Genomic DNA, 19,757 nt, shown 5'->3' on the forward strand with positions numbered 1-19,757 from the left:
AGGGTTTCTCTGTATAGCCCTGGCTATCCTGGAACTCACTTTGTAGACCAACCAGGCTGGCCTCGAACTCAGAAATCCGCCTGCCTCTGCCTCCCGAATGCTGGGATTAAAGGCGTTGTACCACCATGCCCGGCAAGGTGTAATTTTTAAGAAGAAGAAAAAAAAAGGGAGGTCTGCATTAGAATGGGCTAGGACATGGTGCTATATTTTGATTGGGCATGTTAATTAGACAGACTAAAGAGGGTTCTGGTTGCTGGATTTTAACACCTCTGATAGCTGGACCACCTTGGTAGTCGGACTCAGGAGGAAGAAGGGGCCAAATAAGGGGACCGATCTTGGGGCTTAGCTTTAGGAATATAATATAATGGATTTTAGCAAGGCAGAGAGAATAAGGGAAAGGGGCAAGGCCATGTTTGCCAGGCACGGGCTGTGCCAGGCCCAGGTTAGCTAGAGTCCCTTCAGTGCCTCATAGCCAACATTGAGCATTTGTTTAAAAAAAGAGTTCATGGAAAAAAATGGAAACCTGAAGAAAACTGGAATAGTATAGGAAGGGCTGGCCATCTTGGTTTTCAGCTCTAACTATTCTGACTCCAAGTCCTTAACTCTTGCCTGCTAAGCAAAGGGGAAACTAGGTTACTATTATATGAGGCTCCTCTGAGAATTATAGCCCTATGTGCACATGTATAGAGTGTTTAAAATTAGGACGCTGATTAATGAGTGACAACCAGAATTCATACTTATGAAATTCTAGGACTCAACTTAAAATCACTTTGTTTCTAATTTAATGCAGTTCTAAAATTTCACAGAAGCTGTGCTTGTAATCCCAGAACATGGGAGGCAGAGACAGGAAAATTGCAAGTCCTAAGGTAACCTGGGCTAATGAGCAAGTTCTAGGCTATCCTGGGATAAACAGCAAAACCTCGTCTCAAAGAAAATTATATTACTAAAAATAAATCAGAAGTCACAAAGGATAAGAGAATTTGAGTCCCCCCCCCCCCCCCGCCACTACTGTTCCCAGCATGCATTTCTTTCCTACACACCTCTCACACACAGAGGACAATCTCTGGTGTGGCAGTATGAAGTGTTTCAGCCAGTGGCCTACTCCTGGGCATTTTGATCATTTACCTAAAGAAGTTGCAGACTAGCTGTCCTGATATCGGAAATTCTGTACACATAACCGAGGACGTTTTTGGAGGAAGCCTGCAGTTTTACCTCAGTTTATCTCAATGTATCTGAATCTCTTTCTCTGTTTTTGTAGCAGACAAACCACAAAAGCCCAGTTGGGAAGGGAAGCTGAGGCAAGTCTGATGATTAACGTAAGAGAGAAAAGTATACTATTTTTTGGTCAAAAAAATCCCCGAGTTCACAGAGAATGTGATTCAAAGTGGAATTAGAAACAGCGAACTCCAAAACAGCAACTAGCTGATACTAAGCCAAGGCCGCACTCCTCAGAGAGCAGGATAAGGGAGCAGCGCCATCCCGGGTGTTTATTGACTCATTTAAAATTAGATGTTCTTCTTCACCTAAAACCTTCCTATTTGCAATAAATGTTCACTATGACATCCCATAAACATATCACTTAAGTCATACCTTTACATGTTAGCTCTCTCATTTTTATACTACCAACAAAAATGCAGACACTATTCTCAGTTTCCAGACGATGAAATGAAACTCAGAAAATTAAGTGATTTGCTCCTGAAAACAAAGAAACCTTGAGATAAGAACCAGTCTGATGGTTAAACAGACTGTTTTGTTTTCATTTTTTAGACATGGTCTTACTTTGTAGTCTAGGGCAACCTTAAATGCACATACAGATCGTAACTGCTGTGCTTAAAATTTAACAATCCTACTCTATTTAACCTGCAAGGAAACTGAGGCAGGCTGGTGGCACTGCTTATGAATGGGCTTATTTAAAACCGGAAATAACTACCAAATCCCATTTATTTGGTTTGGGTAAAGTAAATATTGACATCAGGCCTTCCACTTGCCGCCATGAGTCTGACAAGGAATCCATTTTCACAATGATAATCTAAGGGAGGAAAGCAGTAAGGGTGAGTTAAGCAGACTGGAGGGATTGCTTTTAACCCCAGAGAACATCTAGCACACATTTAATGCCAAGTCACTTCAAGCAAGGCAAAGGATGACTGAAGGCAGAGCCAGCACGAAGAACTTCAATGATGTACAACTCAAACATGCAAAGGGAGATTAAAGTTATTTTATTAAATCATGCACATCACGTGTGTTAGTGCAAATAGTTTAATCTGTACTCCAGAAATTCTATTGTACGTTTTATCTTTACAAAATAGATTTCAAACAATTATTTACTTTAAAAAAGGTAATTTTGAAGTTATGCATTTCATAACAGTATTTGCAATAACTATATACAAGAGGTACTGGGTACCACTGGCATATCAGCATTCTGTGGTGGGGTGGCTTCCTGCAACAGAGAATGGCAAAATGAACCATACGACAGTATTTTCTAAGTCATTTGTGGCTAATTCCTCCATGAATATAGTGATTCTCCCGGCAACGATCCCAAATAGCTTTAAATACAACTTTTAAAGTAAAAACAATGACTGCCAAACATCACAGGCAAATTATATCCTAAACTCCTTTTTCAATATCTGGCTAGATCTGGGTGTTCTCATACAACATTCAAGCCAATTCACTGGCCTTCCCTTCTAGTCTTCCCTGACTGAAGAAAACCTAACCATGTGATACTTTAGGATANTGACATCACTATGGTGCTGCACAAAACCACAGCTAAACTTTAACCTCTGTGCTTAAATGTATAATGCCAAGCAGTGCTGAGGTGTGTCACTGTGTGTGGAACAATACCAATCTTGGGAATAGTGCTACTAATTGACAGGCTGTTCCAATTAACAACAAAAAGAAATAACCATTTGTATACCCAACCAAGAAATCTGCTAGCAGAGAACATCAGTTTATCTTGAATGTGAATTAGCTCCACATCATAACCAAATTAAGTCAATAAAAGCTTATCTAAACAGATATAATTCTTCCTTCAATTAAACATGCTTGGAGGAACAGATGACAGAAAAAAAAATCATGCTTTCTAAACTGCTGTATATGAGAAGGTAACTTGGCTTTTAAAGAAAACATTTCTTAAATACATGAGGTTTAGTAAGTTACATTCCAATTCACTCAACAGTTTGGTTGATTGCATTGAAATTATGCACTTATGTTTTTGCTCCCAGTAATATTTCAGTTTGCTCAAGAAAATACAAACTCTCATGGAAAGTTTTCAAAGCTGATGTCCTTCAGATCTTCAAGTCACATTAAGGCTGAACAAACATGTATGTATTCCCCAAATAATCATTATAAGAGAATATTTTTCAAATGTATTTTTCCTTTAAAAAAAAATCCACACAAATAATTGTCTAAGTCTTGTTCCCAATAGCTCAGTGGTTTTATAACAAGTAAAAATGGCGTAAATATGTAAAAAAAATATATATATGTGTGTGTGTGTATATATTCAAACTGATAGGCACTGAGCACACAGGGCCTCTATTCCCATGTATGTATTGGTTGTTCGGTTTGAGTAGTTATCGAATCAGAAAAATGAATTGTGTGGCCATTAGAATTCAGAGTAAAATATCTATAAATTTATGGTATAAATAATTTGGTGCACTAAGACGCATACTTTAGGCCACCATAATATTCAGAATCTCAACATACTAATTTAAAAATTACATGTAAAACCGAATAAATTCACAACTTTATATCCTCTCTATAGACAGATATATTTTATATAAGTTAAAGCAATGACCCTCCAGCTGTATTCTTGCACTTTGCTGTTTTAAGAGGTAAAAAGGAAGAGAATGGTTCTGCTTGTCCCCAACATGAGTGTGCTGCCGGCTTCTAGAGGGAGGACGGTGTACAGACTCAAGACACACTGTCATGGAGAAGCTCTGGCCAGACCTGGTACATACAGCACCATAGCTGTCACCGCAACCAGGGCCGCCAACATGGGCATCCAGGGCCAGGGTTTCTGTGTGGAAAGAAACCAAGAGTCAGTATCACACTCTCCCCTCTCTTTTCATACATATTTACCCTCTGGTGAACTGAGCCCCACATACTTAAAAGACTGTAGGAAAACTCTTGTGTTTGCATTGTAAAGGTAAGTGTAAAATGGAAAGAAACTAAGGAGGGACACACTAGCAGGACTGTCCTGTCCCAGGAAAGTCCGAGACAGCTTTCAACTTTGTCAGAGTTGAAACTTAGTAGTTACTTCTAAATGTGTTTCTGGGCTGCCTGCTGCCTTTCCTCGGCTATCCACAGATTTCAGTAAATCTGCTGCCTATGGTACACGTCTGCTGAAAAATATGTTTTTATGAAAATCCGAGTTCCAAGATGGGGATAGAAAGAAAATGGTTCAGGCTTGATCCTGTAACTCAAAAGCAAAGGAGATGCAAATCAGACACGGTCCAAGAGGCACTCGAACCCTGCCTTTGGATTCCTCTGATGATCATGCCAAGTGCTGATGGCCTTTCCAGTCAGTTTGTAGGGGGTTTATAAAATCTATTTACTTTGGTTGCTACTTTTATTCTTACTAGTATTCTGAAAGTATTCTTGAAAAAATACTGATTTGCAAATCAGAGCTCAGAAAGATCTGTTACAGAGCTTACTTATATTCTCACAAATAAATTTTCATTGGAGTTGATATCGTGAGCCAATGGTTCATTACATTAATCTCATTTTCTTTCATCTTCACAGAAAGCAGGCAAAGGATTAAAGGAAAAAAACCACCCAACTCTATATCATGGAAAGGAAGGAATGAAGGAAGGGAGGGGAGGAGGGGAGGAGAGGAGGAAACATAGCTAGCTGCAAACTCTTCATTTCTCAATCAATTCTGCCTGAACACATAACTGGGACATGGCTGGTGATACTGCAGAAATTCATTGCTTTCTCCAGTTTGCTAGAGATAAAAACTCAGTTAAAGGAAGTATATTAACAACAGGTTAGCTTAGGGTTAATTCATGGTTAGCATTACTACAAAAGAAACAAGACACAATGTTATGTGATTAGCTGATTGTTCATTAGTGTGACACAAACACACAGCATACTAAATGAAGGGTTTGCTTCTGGGAACAAAATGTCTGTGTGGTTTTGCCATGCAGTCTATTACAAATATGGCACAAACAGGTGACAGGGACAAACAGACAAGGACTTAACAGTAGTGCTTGTACCTTTCTCTACCACAATGGACCGAAACACCAAAACAGGAAAGCCAGGAATAGGCCGATGAAAACGGCTGGGACAGGTTGTAATATGGAGGGCTGAAGAAGGGAAGGGATATTAAAATCATTTTATGCTATGAAAAAAAATCAGATAAGATGATTTAGCCCCCAGGGGGTGGGTGGAGGAGGAAAGGAAGGCTGAGGTAACAGAAGTATACCATTTGGGTTTTGCATCAATTCAAACATTTTAAAGACATCTAACGCATTTCAGAATGATGAGTTGTGATTTGTATACTAGAAACAACTACCTTAAAAGGAACAGTTGGAGGCAACGCTTGCTCCCAAATAAGTCTAATGAAATGAAACAAGTCCAGACAGAGCAATAGGCGTTCATCAAGGGACGCTCTGTTTTCATAATATATTACTTTTTGTGTAATATCTGAAGTCCACTAGTTGATAAATATGTTTTCATGGCAAGGGATAGGGTATATTCTGTTCTTCTACCAAAAACCATTTTCCTTCTAACTGAAATTCTCCTACTTTTGAGTTAGTATTGCTTTAAAGCTTAGGAATACATCTTTTTATGACAATGTGAACATGATAAAGCAAAGGACACAGCACAGTGTATAATGAACAGGCAGCTGAAGCTCACAACTTTCCTTTATTCTAAATGCATCTGTTTGTCTTGAAAGGAAAGGGATTATATGGAAACATAAGCCCTAGGGGGCAAAAAGGGAATTTGCCCTCAAGGGGAATTGTTTGATATACCTATAAATAGTAACAGCGTGGGGAGGGTCATTCTGATCATGTAAGATGTCTTTATATGTTAATTTAGCAGGAAGTGGACTAAAATTCTATAATCAGATATGAATTAGCACAAAAGAAAAGATATCAAACTATTATGATCTAGAAGATTTCTATAATGTATGCACTAAAAAATGCAATCCATGTTTGTTTGGCATAAAGCCTTCAACCTTCCCATTTCTAAAGGGCCTCCCTAAGCTGCAACCCTTTGTTATCTAAACCCTGTAACTTTAGCAAGCGAAAGACAGCTGACACAACTCGTGAGCATTGTGTGGAAACTACAGAAGCATGTGGCTCACGTCCACTGCAGTGTCCAAGCTGTGACAGAGTTTGGAGCAAGTCTCAGAGCACAACCAACCACACTGAACATCCATCAGTTAGGGCCCACAAAGGCAATGGTCACCAAAACAAACAACACGACATTTATTTAGTACAACGTCGTCTTAAAGACCTTTCTAACACATGAGAATCAAGTGTTTGCAAACTAAATTTACAGCCAAATGTTTTTCTCATCTTTGTGCCCAAACCCCCATCCCTCCTTCTCTCTCTCAAACATACATTAGAAAGCTCTGTGTCAATTTACTAAATACTGACAGATGTCAAATAAACAGAAAGCTTTTGGGATTGTACATCACTAGCATAAAAACAAAAAAGTGTGCTAAAGCTTTGCTTTCCAGGACAGCCTAATGCTAAGGACCAGCACGTCCCATGTCTCCTAAATGACCCCCCCCAACCCCCCCCGTGGCACAGGCTTCATTTCCCAACAGGAAAGAAACAAGCCCAATGATGACTTCGTGACAGAACCTCAGATTCATCTGCACAAACTAGATAGTTCTTCTAAGCTGTTTTACTGACAGCTGTTTTCCATCAGGCAGGTGTTTTTTCTATGGGTGTTCATCAAAGGGCAAATTCTTACAAAGAAAGAAAGAAGAAAGAAAGAAAGAAAGAAAGAAAGAAAGAAAGAAAGAAAGAAAGAAAGAAAGAGAGAGAGAGGGGAGGGAGGGAGGAAAGAAGAAAGAAAGAAAGAAAGAAAGAAAGAAAAAGAAAGAAAGAAAGAAAGAAAGAAAGAAAGAAAGAAAGAAAGAAAGAAAGAAAGAAAGAAAATAAGAAAGGGGGGGGGGGAATCCCACAGCACAATGGTTCTGTCGTAGATGTTCTCATAGCCAGGCTGTTAGTTTTGCACAGCATAGTAAAGTCTTCTGGAAGTCATTCTCAAGCCTCTGACATTCCTCACAAAGGAACCTAAGCCGAGTGGGTAAACACTTACATTATTTCCTTTCTCTCGCAGCAGCTTCAGGTTGTCTTTACACTGTTTGAGCTCATCTGTGATTGATTGCTTTTCCTGCTCAGTCATTTCAAACTTCAACTTCAGTTCTGAGAGAACAGTCTGTGTCTTTTCATACTAAAGGCAAAGAAAAAAAGAGTGTGCAGACTTGACGTAAAACGGGTATGCAGTTATGGTTCTAGACAGGTATATGTACCGGGCCCTGTTAATAACTTTCAACACCAAGTCTTTCTGTATGGAGACGGAAAAGAGTCCCTGGCTCTCACAGTAAGACATCTTTAATGTTGACTTATGTAATCTGCCTCAGTGTTAAAATCAAAGAATAGAACATACTGTGTCGTCATCTGTTTATAATATAAAAGGTCATGTCTTCCATCAAGTGAGAAGGGGGAAAATTGAAAACATTTTCCTTTGAGAAAAAGTAAAGCAGATAGAGACAAATCCTATAGCCTAACTAAATGGCAGTGTCAGGTCTAAGTATATTTCCTGGTAATTAAAAGTAAGCCTTGTTAGCCAAGTTGCTTACTCTTAAAAAAAAAAAAAAAAAAAAAAAAAAGGGCATTAACTTGTACAGGTCTTCCATTCCTCAGCACTGATGGATATCATCAGTGAGCTATCTAAACAAATAATCTGACTTACCACAAAAACTGGGGGATTTGACACTTAGAACCTATTAGCAACAATTTAAAAAACCTGGTTTTTAAAATCTGTTTCTAACAGGAAAGGTTCCATAAAGGAACAAGCCATTTTCCACTCTTGAAAGTTGTGTGTGTGTGTGCTATATAGACATAGTATGAATATATATATGTGTGTGTGTGTGTAAAACGCATGACTTTTATACAAACTATCCCTTGAACAAACCAATGTGATACACAGGGTGTGGTTTGATTGTGGTGTTTCCAGGAAGCTGGAATTCTAGACTGGTTCCATTTCTAGATATTGCCGCTTACTGAAGTCTAGGCTCCCAAAGGGACACTGCTCTGCTGCTGGGCATGTCTCTGTCTCTACTTCAGCTGCCCCATTCTGCCATCTGAGTGTTTCAGAAGGAAGACAGGAAGACGAGGACTGAATAGAAACAAATATCCCATGAGTGTAGTCTGTCAGAAAGGCTCCTCCTCCTCTCTAACATGGCTTAAGAGAATGGAAGCTGTTTAATTCTTCTCTATCTATATCCTAAACTTAACAAAGGATGCCTTTATAACAGTGCTCTTGAAATAAAAACACTGGAGAGGACCTTATCAATACTCAATAAAGACAAATATAACGAAAAATGAAAATGCATAAAACATTAGAAGAGAAAGGGATAGGGAAGAGGCCAGGGTCAGCATAAAGGTTACCAGGAAGGCGAAGAAAAATATGAGAGGAACGTTTTGTTACCTAAGAGCATCCCCAGAACAGCACAGCCCTGGACAGTATTCTAGAAAAAAAAACTACAGACTAAAAGTCACAGTTTTGTGACAGCGTTTTGTTTTTTTTTTTTCCACTTGATGTGATGGTCTATGAATTTCTCCCAGAAGGCAGAAGGTTACTAGGAGGCTGCCAAGAAGAAGTCCAGTGATAATATTCTAGTTTTCACACCTTAGAACACAATCAGTTCTCAGTGATCTAACAGTATTAGTGAAGGATGAGTCAAAATTGCTTTGTTGACCAAACTTTCCCTCTCCTTCCACCATTTTGATATCAAGTCCACCTTCTTCATCAGAACCCTTAATCATCTCCCCACTTCAGGGACCATGAAGCGGAACCACAAGAAAGCAGCACATCAGGGCATACTGCTGCACAGCTCCAGCACAGGAGTGCTTGGGAGGACGGGAGGCCTCAGTCATTTCAGGGCAGACTCAGACATCCAAAGTTTTACATACTCTCTGCTTGGTAAGTTTGACACAGGATCTATGTAACTTAGGTTGGTACTGACTCAAGACCTCTCTCTCTTAGCTTCCTAAGTGTGGAAGAGATTGCCAGTGTATGCCAGGAACTGGTTGAACTCTTAGATCATAGATAGTCTCATTAAATTAAAATAAATAAATGCTTTATAAAATCAAATATAAAGATGATATACAATTCTTTTCTTTTACTATTGAACATTAAAAACTATTTCTGATAATTTTCCTTGGAGTTACTTATATAAAAATTGTATAGATAAAGCTTTAAACAGCAGGACAAAGGTCATCCATCCTCTACATGTAGCCTTAGCTTTACACCTGGTTTGGCCTTTACAAGTCTGCTCCCTCTTGCTTCTTAACTTGGAAGTAACCAGTGTCTTTACTCTTAAGATGGAAATATTGCATAATATTATCAACACGTGTAGCTCTCCTCCATAAAAATAATCTTATCTGGGGTTGCTCAGCTTGCAATTGTTTAACCTTTTCCAGCACTAAAGACACATAATCAGGATTGTTTTTTTAAGCACATTAAGCATGACTCCATGAAAGAAAGGAGAGCAAAGGGAAATGTCGACAAGAAGTAAATACGCATTACTGAAAAGTAATACTGTATTTGCAGTGGATTACACAGAGATAAAACCTTATTAAAACTATTTTACTTACAGACTAGTATCCGATATGTTGACAGAAGACAAACAGCAATTTCACATTACAAAGGAATATGATGATCATAGGTTATTTCACAAGGAAAACAGTGAACAAGAAAACAGGAAAGAAACATACTGACAAATTCAGACATACTTTTAAATATGCTGCATTTAATGCAATCCAAAGACCAGCAACAGTTTCAATGCTGCGACAACATGCCTCTGCCATTTGTGGAAACAGTCAAAGCATTTGGCACTGATTATTCAGTGACTGGAAGCAGACAAAGAAACAATGCGACAAAATGCCTAATGCATTCCATAGTAACACAGGACAGGATCATCTTCCAGCCACAGATTCTCCCCAAATACTGAAGGATTATGGCACATGGTCTGGAAGGACACAAAGTGCTTACAGTATTAAATATTAGGGTATTTACTTTGGCACAAAATTTGTGTTTTAATCAAATGAAGATTTTCCTAAAATATACATCCTTAGCCCGGTAAAGCGGAACATTTCAACATCAACATGGACACAGAGAGAAAAGTTGTTGCAGTTTGTTTTTCCTTTAGAAACAAGCACAAAGACAGAAGAACAATAATCATTTCCAAATTCAGGATACTCCAGGCAAAGTGCAAAGAGAAACTTGCATTAATCAAATTTTCTAAAAACAACTTTCAGAAAATTCATTCCTAAAGACAAAAGAGCTGTCTTCCTCATCCCTCTAACTCAGGAGGAATCTTGCTCATGTCTGCAGCTGGTGCTTCCTTATGGACAGACAGGCTTTATTAACCTGCTTCCTGACCTGGGCAGGCAGGGAGCAGTGCAGGAAGGCCAGCTGAAGCGACCATGTACTGGCCTGTTGTCAGCTTTAAGGAAACAGATCTATCCTGCCCAGAAAGACCGAGAGTAGGTCCTTCCCAAAGTTCTCACACCCTCCTTAACACAATTATTTAAAAAGCTAATGAAATCAAAGTTTAAGCAAAATCATATGAAAATATAAGTGTGTGTGTTTGTGAAGATGAAAAGAAAGCAGAGGGGGAAAATGCAGTTTTACAGAACAGGCATTTGGCCTATATATAGGTGAATTTCAAGTCACTTCTTTCTTGTTTGTTTTCTGACACAGGATCTAATGTAGCTGACCTCAAACTCACTATCTATGTTGCTGAGGCTGGTCTTGAACTCCTAAGTGCTATGATTGTGGCTGTGTATTACCATGCCTATCTGTATATATGTTTTACTTTGGTGTTTTGAGCCAGGGTTCATTATATAAACCAGCTTAGCCTTGAATTCATTGCAATCCTCCTGCCTCAGCCTTCCAGTTTCTGGGATGACAAGCATGAGCCACAAGGTCAGGGTGAGTGACTCTCCAGTCACTCCCCCAGGAGCGTACAGCTCCAGCACTGGTGTTGCCCTAGTTTGTCTTCTGGAAGAGCAGTTCATTAAATATGACATTCTCTTTGATAGTTAAACAACAGACCAGGCTTCTGCTACAAAAAATCTCTCAGATCAGTCAATTGTTAGAGAAAAATTAAAACTAACTCTTACGTATGTTTGAAAACAAACACTTGATAAATTATCTCGATATGGACCATGACGCACACCTGGAAATGACCAGGCTGGAGTGTTCCAAGTGCCAACTGACGGGTAATATGGTTTCTGCTTCTCTTTATTTCTAAGTAGCATGGATGTCTGATTTGCCTTTGGCTTTAAGTCCAACCATAACTGGACTCAGAATGTCTTTTCGCTTTACCTCTTTCTGTACATCCTTTGCTTGGTTTTCAGCCTTACTGAGGAGAGTTTTTAAGTCAGCTGCATCCCGAAGGTGTTGTTCTTTCAAGGATCCCACTTGCTTCTCCAGCTCTTTCCTAGTCATCTGAAGGATGCTGAGGTCACTCGTGAGTTCAAAACTCTGCTTCTGAGAACTGCAACACAAACCCAGATGTCATCACAGCAGACACTGGACACAGGCGAAGCCTGGCATCCTCAGCATTACACCAATGGGTTTCACAGCAGGAGAAAAAGGCAGAAAAAAGGAAGACACTTTTAGTAAGGAAAAGGCATTAAAAAATCCCTTTAAGTTTGAAGCTGTATCCCTTTGAATAGAAAAGTAGAAACTTTATATATAACAAATAGAAGGAAATGACTAATTGTATGCTAGGAGTTATCTTTGCTTTTATTCTTTTCCTGATTTGAGATAGGGTCATACTATGTAGCTTTGGATGGCCTGGAACTCCCTTTGTAGGCCAGGCTGGTCTTGCACTCACAGATCTGCCTGCAAATGCTGACATTAAAGATATGCACCCCCATGCTGGGCCCTAATTGTACTTTGATTAAATTATCTTTACTAATTGTACCATAAATACATAGAAATACATATTTCAACTATGTTACAGGATTAAGTACTTGAAAAGAGGATAGGGGTCAGAAACCTCAAGCATAGGAATCCCTGCTAAAGTCAGTGAAAGAGAAACCTGCTCAGCTAAGAAGCGCTATCACACGGGGAAAGCACGGGACAAGGCCTAGACTGGGAGGCTGACCCTGGCCTTACCACAAATGAATTGTGGGATATGGAGCAAGTCACTTAACTCTCTGAATAAACATTTCCTGCTTTTAGATGTGTACGGGCACCATGCTACAAATAGCAAGGGGTTTCTGAGTGTTGTCGTCTGTCAAACATTTACCTCTGTGCTGGCTAGTTTTATGTCAACTCAGCACACTCTAGAATCATCTGGGAAGAGGGAAGCTCACTTGAGAAAATGCTCTTTACTGACTAGCTGGTGGGAAAGCTTGTCTAGTGTTTTCTTGATTGACTAATGTGCAAGCCTCCAATTTATTGTGAATGGTGTGACCCCTTTGGCAGGTGGGGTCGTATAAGAAAGCAAGCTGAGTAAGCCATGAGAAGCAAGCCAATAAGCAGCACTCTCCCATGGCCTCTGCTTCAGTTCCTGCCTCCAAGTTCCTGCCCTGAATTCCTTCAATGATGGTCTGTGACCTGATAGTTGTTCGATATAATAAACTCTTTTCTCTCCAAGTTGTTTTGGTCACGGTGTTTTATTACAGCAATAGAAACCCCGATTAATACGGTATCTGAAGCTATTCCCCAGCTGTAATTACATTATTATTTTTATAATTTGCTTTTAAAATTAATTTACATATTGGGCTGGAGAGATGGTTCAGCAGTCAAGAGCACTGACTGTTCTTCCTGAGGCCCTTAGTTCAATTTCCAGCAACAATATGGTGGCTCACAACCATCTGTAATGGGATCTGATGCCCTGTTCTGGTGTGTCTGAAGAGAGCTTACAGTGTACTCATATACATAATAAACCTTTTAAAATATTTACACATGAGGACAATAACTTAATACGAATGAACCCTTTTCAGAGACTGGGGATGTACCTCAATGGTAGAGCATGTGGCTAACATGACCAAGAAACTGGGTTCAATATCCAGCATGAAAAAAAAAAATAGTTCCTTGTTCAATTCTTTGATAACAGTTAAAAAAAAAAAAAAAAAAGGCCTTTTTTTGGCTTAGAGAAAAATGAGCTCCCACAAGCACTTAAAAGAATGTAAGAGTTTCAGAGTCAGAGAGATGGCTCAGTGGTTAAGAACAGTAGCTGCTCTTCCAGAGGATGTGCGCTTGGTTCTCCGGATCCACAAGCATTTGTAACTCCAGTTCTAAGGAATACACTGTCTTCTGCCTTCTGCAGGCAATGCATGCACATGGTGTACATATAAAACATTTTTTTAAATATAAGATTTTCAAAGTGACAGTGTTATATCTTTAAGAATGGAACTTAATTAGATTCAATACTATAAATAAAGAACTACAGAGTATATATCTCACTCTGATTACACAATAGGCAGACCCTTAGGGAGAAGTCTGATAGTATTAGGCCAATATACATAGGCACTGAAGGGCCTTTATACCCTGTATAAAAGAGAATTGTAGCAAGTAAATTTAGAGTGCTCAAGCACAAATGTTCAAGAAACAGAATTAATATGTGTGAATTTAGACAGGTGACTTGACTAATGATAGGTATTGATACAGTATAACTTTCTGGCACTTATTATTTTGGTTGTGAGATAGGTATCTTACAAGTGATTCTCCCTGCCTTAGCATCCCACATAGCTGTTCTTCAGGCAAGCAACAAATAACCAACTGAAGCCTAACAGTTTAAGTAACATGCTTCTACTCACATGGTATCTATAAATGCAATTTTGAATATTTAAGCCAAATTGACATAATTTAAAGAGAACAGTACTTTAACAATCTGCTAGATTTTAATTATTCACATCTCAAAAGTAAGAGGTGAGGAGGTTCAGAATATAGGTGGAGTAGATAACGCCTATACTCACAGTACTTGAGAGTCTGAAGCTGTAGGAGTTCAAAGCCAGCCTTGGCTACACACCAAGTTCAAGGCCAGCTTGGGTTACTCGAGACCCTATTTCAAAGTACTAACAAAATCAATCTGTTTATATGTGCTGCACCCAAGTAATCAATATGTACACATGTGTGCATATGTATATGTATTGTGGGTCTTTATTTTAGCCTCTTTCTATTTTAAGCATTGCTTTCACTGTTTCATATTACAAGGAAACATTTGTTTTATTCATTAATTATCATCACATATTCAAAAATGTAATATATATAAAGTCCATGGAGCAAAGTTACAGCATTAGGAAAGAACAATCAGGGGCTAGAGGGGTGCTCAGTGGTTAAGAGCACTGGCTGGTGCTCCAGAGGACCCAGGTTTGGTTCCCAACACCTTATAACTATCTGTAACTCTAGTTCTAGGGGTTTTGGAGTTCTACAGAGTCCAATGCCCACCACATAGGGGCTACATATGCATGGCATTCTTACTGTATGCAAGCAAAATACACATACATATAAAATAAAAATACATAAAATCATTTAAAAAGAGAGAGAATGAAAGTGCTTTGTAAGATTTCATGATATTATAATGAGGGGCTTTAGAGAATAAATCAGCAGATGTTATGCTTCAGGTCTTTTCTTACTGAGTTTAGGAGGGGTGAGGGGTTGAGATAAGGCTACCCAGACTATAGAGCTAAAGAAGGACTTAGAACTCCTGATCCTCCTGCGTGCATGCCTGCCCCCCCCCTCTCTCTCTCTCTCTCTCACACACACACACATACACACACATAGATACACACACACACAAGTGTAGGGTTACAAGGGTGTGCCACCCACCATATAGATTAGTTCCTCTGTGTGTGTGTGTGTGTGGCCTGTATATCAACTATGTATTGTATGTGTATTTGTACATGTACAGGTGTGTGCATATATTCCTGAATAAGGGAAAGCCAAAATGAATGTCTGATGTCTTCCTCTAGAGACAAGGTCTTACTGAACCTGGAGCTTTCTGTTCTGACTAGACAGGATGGAGCAAGCCATAGGTCCAATTTCAGTCTCTCAAAATCTCTCTATCATCCCCTCTGTCACACTAGGAATGGAACCCACAGCCTCAAGTCCTCCATAGCTTGTTATATTCCCAGCCTCTTCCTGTGTGATTCAGAGGCTAAAGTTATACCTCTTGTGGGAAATTCTTTGTTATAGTTTTAGATCAGCACTCTAACGGACGAGGTGAGAGAACAACAATTTTATATGTGCAGCACACTGGTACTTCCAGATGTTGGGTCTCTGCTCTTTGTTTTCAGCAGGAGCATCCAAATGGATCTGAGTTCTAGGTTAATCCAAAAGGTGCAGGCTTACAGGATAGGGTGATAAAAGGTATGAAATTACATAATATTTATTTACTGTGTTTATCTTGTCATATAACTAGTTTGGCTGAACATTTTGCTCCAAAATGATATTTAAATATCAAATTCTAATTTACATAAAAATTAAAGATAAATATTTTGAAGTTAAAAGGGCAATGCTCACATACTTGTGCAATTCCTTCTCTTGTCGCTGCAGTTCTGAAGACAACAACACGTTCTCCTTTTTTAGAGAATGGCATTCCGTTTCCAGTACATCCCACTCCTTCTTCAACTTCTCCAGCTCACCTAAAGTAGTCATAAAACATATTTGTTAATATAGAAACCAAAATCTACCTTATTCAAAGGAGACAGAGTACCATTTCAGAGAACAGCCTCTGTCTCCTGAGTACTGGCTTTACGCCTGGCTGCTTTGCGCAATGTTTTAAGATAATGTTAATGTTTGCTTGTTTTTGGCACAGGCTCTCGGATATAATCCAAGCATGCCTTAAATTCATAACAATCTGGTCTCTACCTCCTAGGTACTGGGATTATGGGCATATATCATTGTTATGATGCATATACTTCAACAGCATTATATAGAATTAACATTACATGTCTGTAAAACTGCAACTTATTATAGGACCTGCAGACCTGCAGAATGTACCTACAGCCCTGGTTGATGTTGTTACCTTCTATCAGAGAAAAAAATGACTGCTGCCATGAGTTAAGAGCTAGCAGGTGTAGGCCGGGACAGTGCAATGAGACTAAAGGCAACCCCCCCGCCCCCCCCCCCAGCCCCACCTCCCTGAAAAGCAAGAGGTAGGAGCTTTAAGCTTAAGAGCTCACTTACCTTGCAACCTTGTTGCCTCCTCTCTTTGCTGGTCTTCACACTGCTGACATCGAAGCTGGAAACTACTCTGCAGACTTCTGATTTCATTCTCGTATTCAGATGCTGCTTTCCTCCAGCCCTCAAGCTCCGCTCTGACCTTCTTAAGCTCTTCTTGCAAGGAAACAAAGTCAGTGTCCCGCTCAGACACAGCCTCTGCTGCTGCTTGACGAAGGAGCAAAATCTCATCTTGGGCACTAAGCAATTTATCTCTTGTGCTGGAGATTTCCGTGTCCTTTTCCTCCTGGAGATTCTCCATATCCATGTGTAACTTCTGCAGCTGGACTGTAAAAGTGTATTTATCTATCACTTTCTTAAGTCATAGGAATTAGGAAGGAAATTATAGCACATTACAGGCTACAACCTCACTATCACAGCTCTTTCTTATGATTAAACTGCACAAGCAATCCATGTTTGATACAGAGAATACCAGAACACAGATGTAAAAGGAGAAAACCAAAAGGCTAAAGGAAAGTTTATTTTAATATTTTGGTATTTATTCTCCCTTTATAAAATGCCTTCATACACACACACACACAGAGGCACGCACGCACGCACGCACACCCCTATACACATATAATAACAAACACTGAGTAGAGAGGGATTTACATATGTATGTATATATGTTTTTCTATCCTCTTGCTGATGAAAATATTTTGGGGGTAGGCAGTGAGGTAGCTCAGGAAGGACTGAGATTATGTAGCCTCTGATGGGCTGGGATTACAGGCATTCACCACCACAGTTAGCATCACTCTGCCTTTTCAACTCCAGGGTCTTACAGTGGGTTGTTAGCACAATCCCTCCTTTTTGTCTGCTTTAAAGGACAACTGTCCAAGGGCCTGGTACGACAGACAGTCTCTCGGAAAGAACCAGAGCTATGACGACTGAGGCCTCTGAGCACTTACTTTCCATTCTTTTGCAATCGCTGAATGCAACAATAACCAAAGTTATCTAAAACACTCTTAGGTGCCCCATACCTTGAAGAACCTGTATTTGTTTAGCTGATTCCTCAACTTGATTTCGATAGGCTTTTCGTTCTTCTTCCAAAAGAGCTAAAAAGCAAAAATACAGTGTACCTAATTTTGTGAGTTAGTGAAAAAGATTCATAATTGTGCAGCTAGAAATTTCTAAAATTTGTCTTTTAAAGTTTATGGAAAGACACAAGGTTAGATGATAAGTTTTATCAGTATTAGCCAGTAAGATTTTAGAACACAAAACAATAGTAAGTAACAAATCTATAAAATCCAGTGCCAGAGTTTCTATAGACTGAATCACCAGCAAGCCTTTCTCACACACGAAAGAGCCAAATCATTGTTAGTTATTTGAGCAATGTGATAGCACACACTTACAATCCCAAATACTGGGAAGGCTAAGACAAGGAAGCTCACAAGTTCAAGACCAGCCTAGGCTCTGTTAGAGGGTTGGGACATACCTCCATGGTAGAGTACTTCCACAAAAGCCTAGGTAAAATACCTAATACCATTTTTTCTTAAATTTAGCATATTAAGGATCGGACATCATAGTGCATACTTAATCTAACCTAAGCACTGAGGTTACAGAGGCAGATAGATCTCTGTGAGTTCAAGCAAGTTGTCTATGTAGTGAGTCCCTTGCTAGCAAAGGCTATGTAGTAAGACCCTACCCATAAACAAGCAAACAAACAAATAAATAAAAGCAACAAAAACATCTACCTTCAACCTCAAAAAAACCCAAATCTTAAAAATCATACACAAAACTAAAACAACAACAACAAAAACCCCAAACACAAAATTCTTGTGTTTTCTGTCAAGCACACAGTAAATACAAAATAATGGCTGATTGCTAAAATATTTTTTCATTGTAATTAAACATTAGCCTGTATCGTATAATAGATTCAAGAGAAACAAATGCCTATATTTTAATTTCTGCAGTTCTGGGGACAAAAGCCAGGTAGGCTGACCTTCCACTGAGCTGTAGGGACCTTAAGATAAGCTCATTCACATAGGAATGTTTTTAAGAATCAGGAAAGGAAGTAGTTAGGAATTCACAGGTTCACCTTGCCATTTGAATTGTTCTGCTCAGAAAGGGCATCTTATAAAACCCAGGGAGGTCATAAGAATCCATGGTCTGGATCTTGAGCCTCTCTAAGACTTTAACTGCCTAAAGGCAGATATTGGAATGCTATGGAAGCATAAGCCTGGTCCCCAAGTGGACAAGATAAAAAAGATTGTTTGTTTTCTTTTGAGGGCATCTAACTACCCAGGCTGGCCTCAAACTTACACTCTTGTTTCCTCTGCTTGGCTTAGAAGATTCCATATCCTCAACCTTGTCTGAAACCTTCCTGCTAAATAACCACCCCTCAAATGTGAGCACTAACTCTAGGAATAACTCAATTTTCAGGGTTCTCTCCCCCAACGAGGCTTGTGTTACACTGGTTGATGGAGCATCTAACATCCAAACACAGGCCTCTGGGCTCTGAGCTCTGTGCTGTCACATCACACTGCTGCCTCCACAGGACCCCAGGGAGTGCAGGGATCTTCATCTCACCTTGAAGTTCAAAGCATTTTTGTTTACTTGTTCTAGCTAGCTCCTGGGCTTCCACCAATTCTTTGCGAAGATGCTGAATGTCTTGTTTGGCCTCAGTTTCTGACTGGGTACCCTGTAAGTCATCTGACAAAAACATGTTGATTTTAAAAGCAAGTGTTAGTACTGAACTATAATCTCTATAACTAAAGTCTGGCACTCTTTTTCATGTTTAGACATACATAGCTTGTAATATAGCACAATTGAGTTAAATAAAACTTAGAAGCAAATTAGGGTAAGCACATTAGTTATTTTTACCTTGAACAACAAGAGTTAACACAGATACTAGTACTACTATAAAATATAGACAATAACATACATATTAATGTACAGCTCCTGTAAACTTGAAATTCAGTAAGACAGGCACAACACTTTTTCCATCAATTTTCAAATTATATTCATTTTTACTACAGTTATATCTTATTATTATTATTATAGTATATATTATTATTATATCATATTCATTTTTACTATTGGGTGTGTGTATGTGCATGTGTGCACGTGTGTGTGACATGCATGCCACAGTACATATGTAGAGATCAGAAGAGAACACAAGGAAATTGTCTCTTTCTCTCTACCATGGGGGTCCCAAGGATTGAACTCAACCCAGGTTATCAGGCTTGGCAGAGAATGCCTAATTTAACAGATTATCCCTCTTTCCAGCTCCTTCTCCATCAATTTTGAAATTTAAGAATAAGACAGGAACTTAAATAAAAATGGAAAGAAGGGAAGGGAAGGGAAGGGAAGGGAAGGGAAGGGAAGGGAAGGGA

The 19,757-nt window shown here is 39.2% G+C and overlaps 1 protein-coding gene across 11 annotated transcripts in view; it reads right to left on the reverse strand.

The window, feature by feature from the left end:
* Positions 1-2,195: 2,195 nt before the first annotated feature.
* Positions 2,196-19,757, reverse strand: part of Slmap (sarcolemma associated protein) — a 62,674-nt gene continuing 45,112 nt past the window's right edge. For 8 of the 11 annotated variants that reach the window (XM_021181383.2, XM_021181378.2, XM_029469131.1 and 5 more), the window contains 7 exons: positions 18,952-19,074; positions 17,403-17,477; positions 16,390-16,710; positions 15,728-15,845; positions 11,572-11,743; positions 7,273-7,407; positions 2,196-4,012 (listed from right to left, as the gene is read on the reverse strand). In XM_021181383.2, the coding sequence (XP_021037042.1) occupies positions 3,920-4,012; positions 7,273-7,407; positions 11,572-11,743; positions 15,728-15,845; positions 16,390-16,710; positions 17,403-17,477; positions 18,952-19,074 (1,037 nt within the window). In that variant the 3' untranslated portion in view covers positions 2,196-3,919. Of the gene's footprint in view, positions 4,013-5,210; positions 5,301-7,272; positions 7,408-11,571; positions 11,744-15,727; positions 15,846-16,389; positions 16,711-17,402; positions 17,478-18,951; positions 19,075-19,757 lie in introns of all 11 variants that reach the window. The other 3 variants (XM_021181375.2, XM_021181382.2, XM_021181381.2) reach the window with 3 other exon arrangements.

Source organism: Mus caroli, chromosome 14, assembly GCF_900094665.2.
Source record: "Mus caroli chromosome 14, CAROLI_EIJ_v1.1, whole genome shotgun sequence".
NCBI lineage: Eukaryota > Metazoa > Chordata > Mammalia > Rodentia > Muridae > Mus > Mus caroli.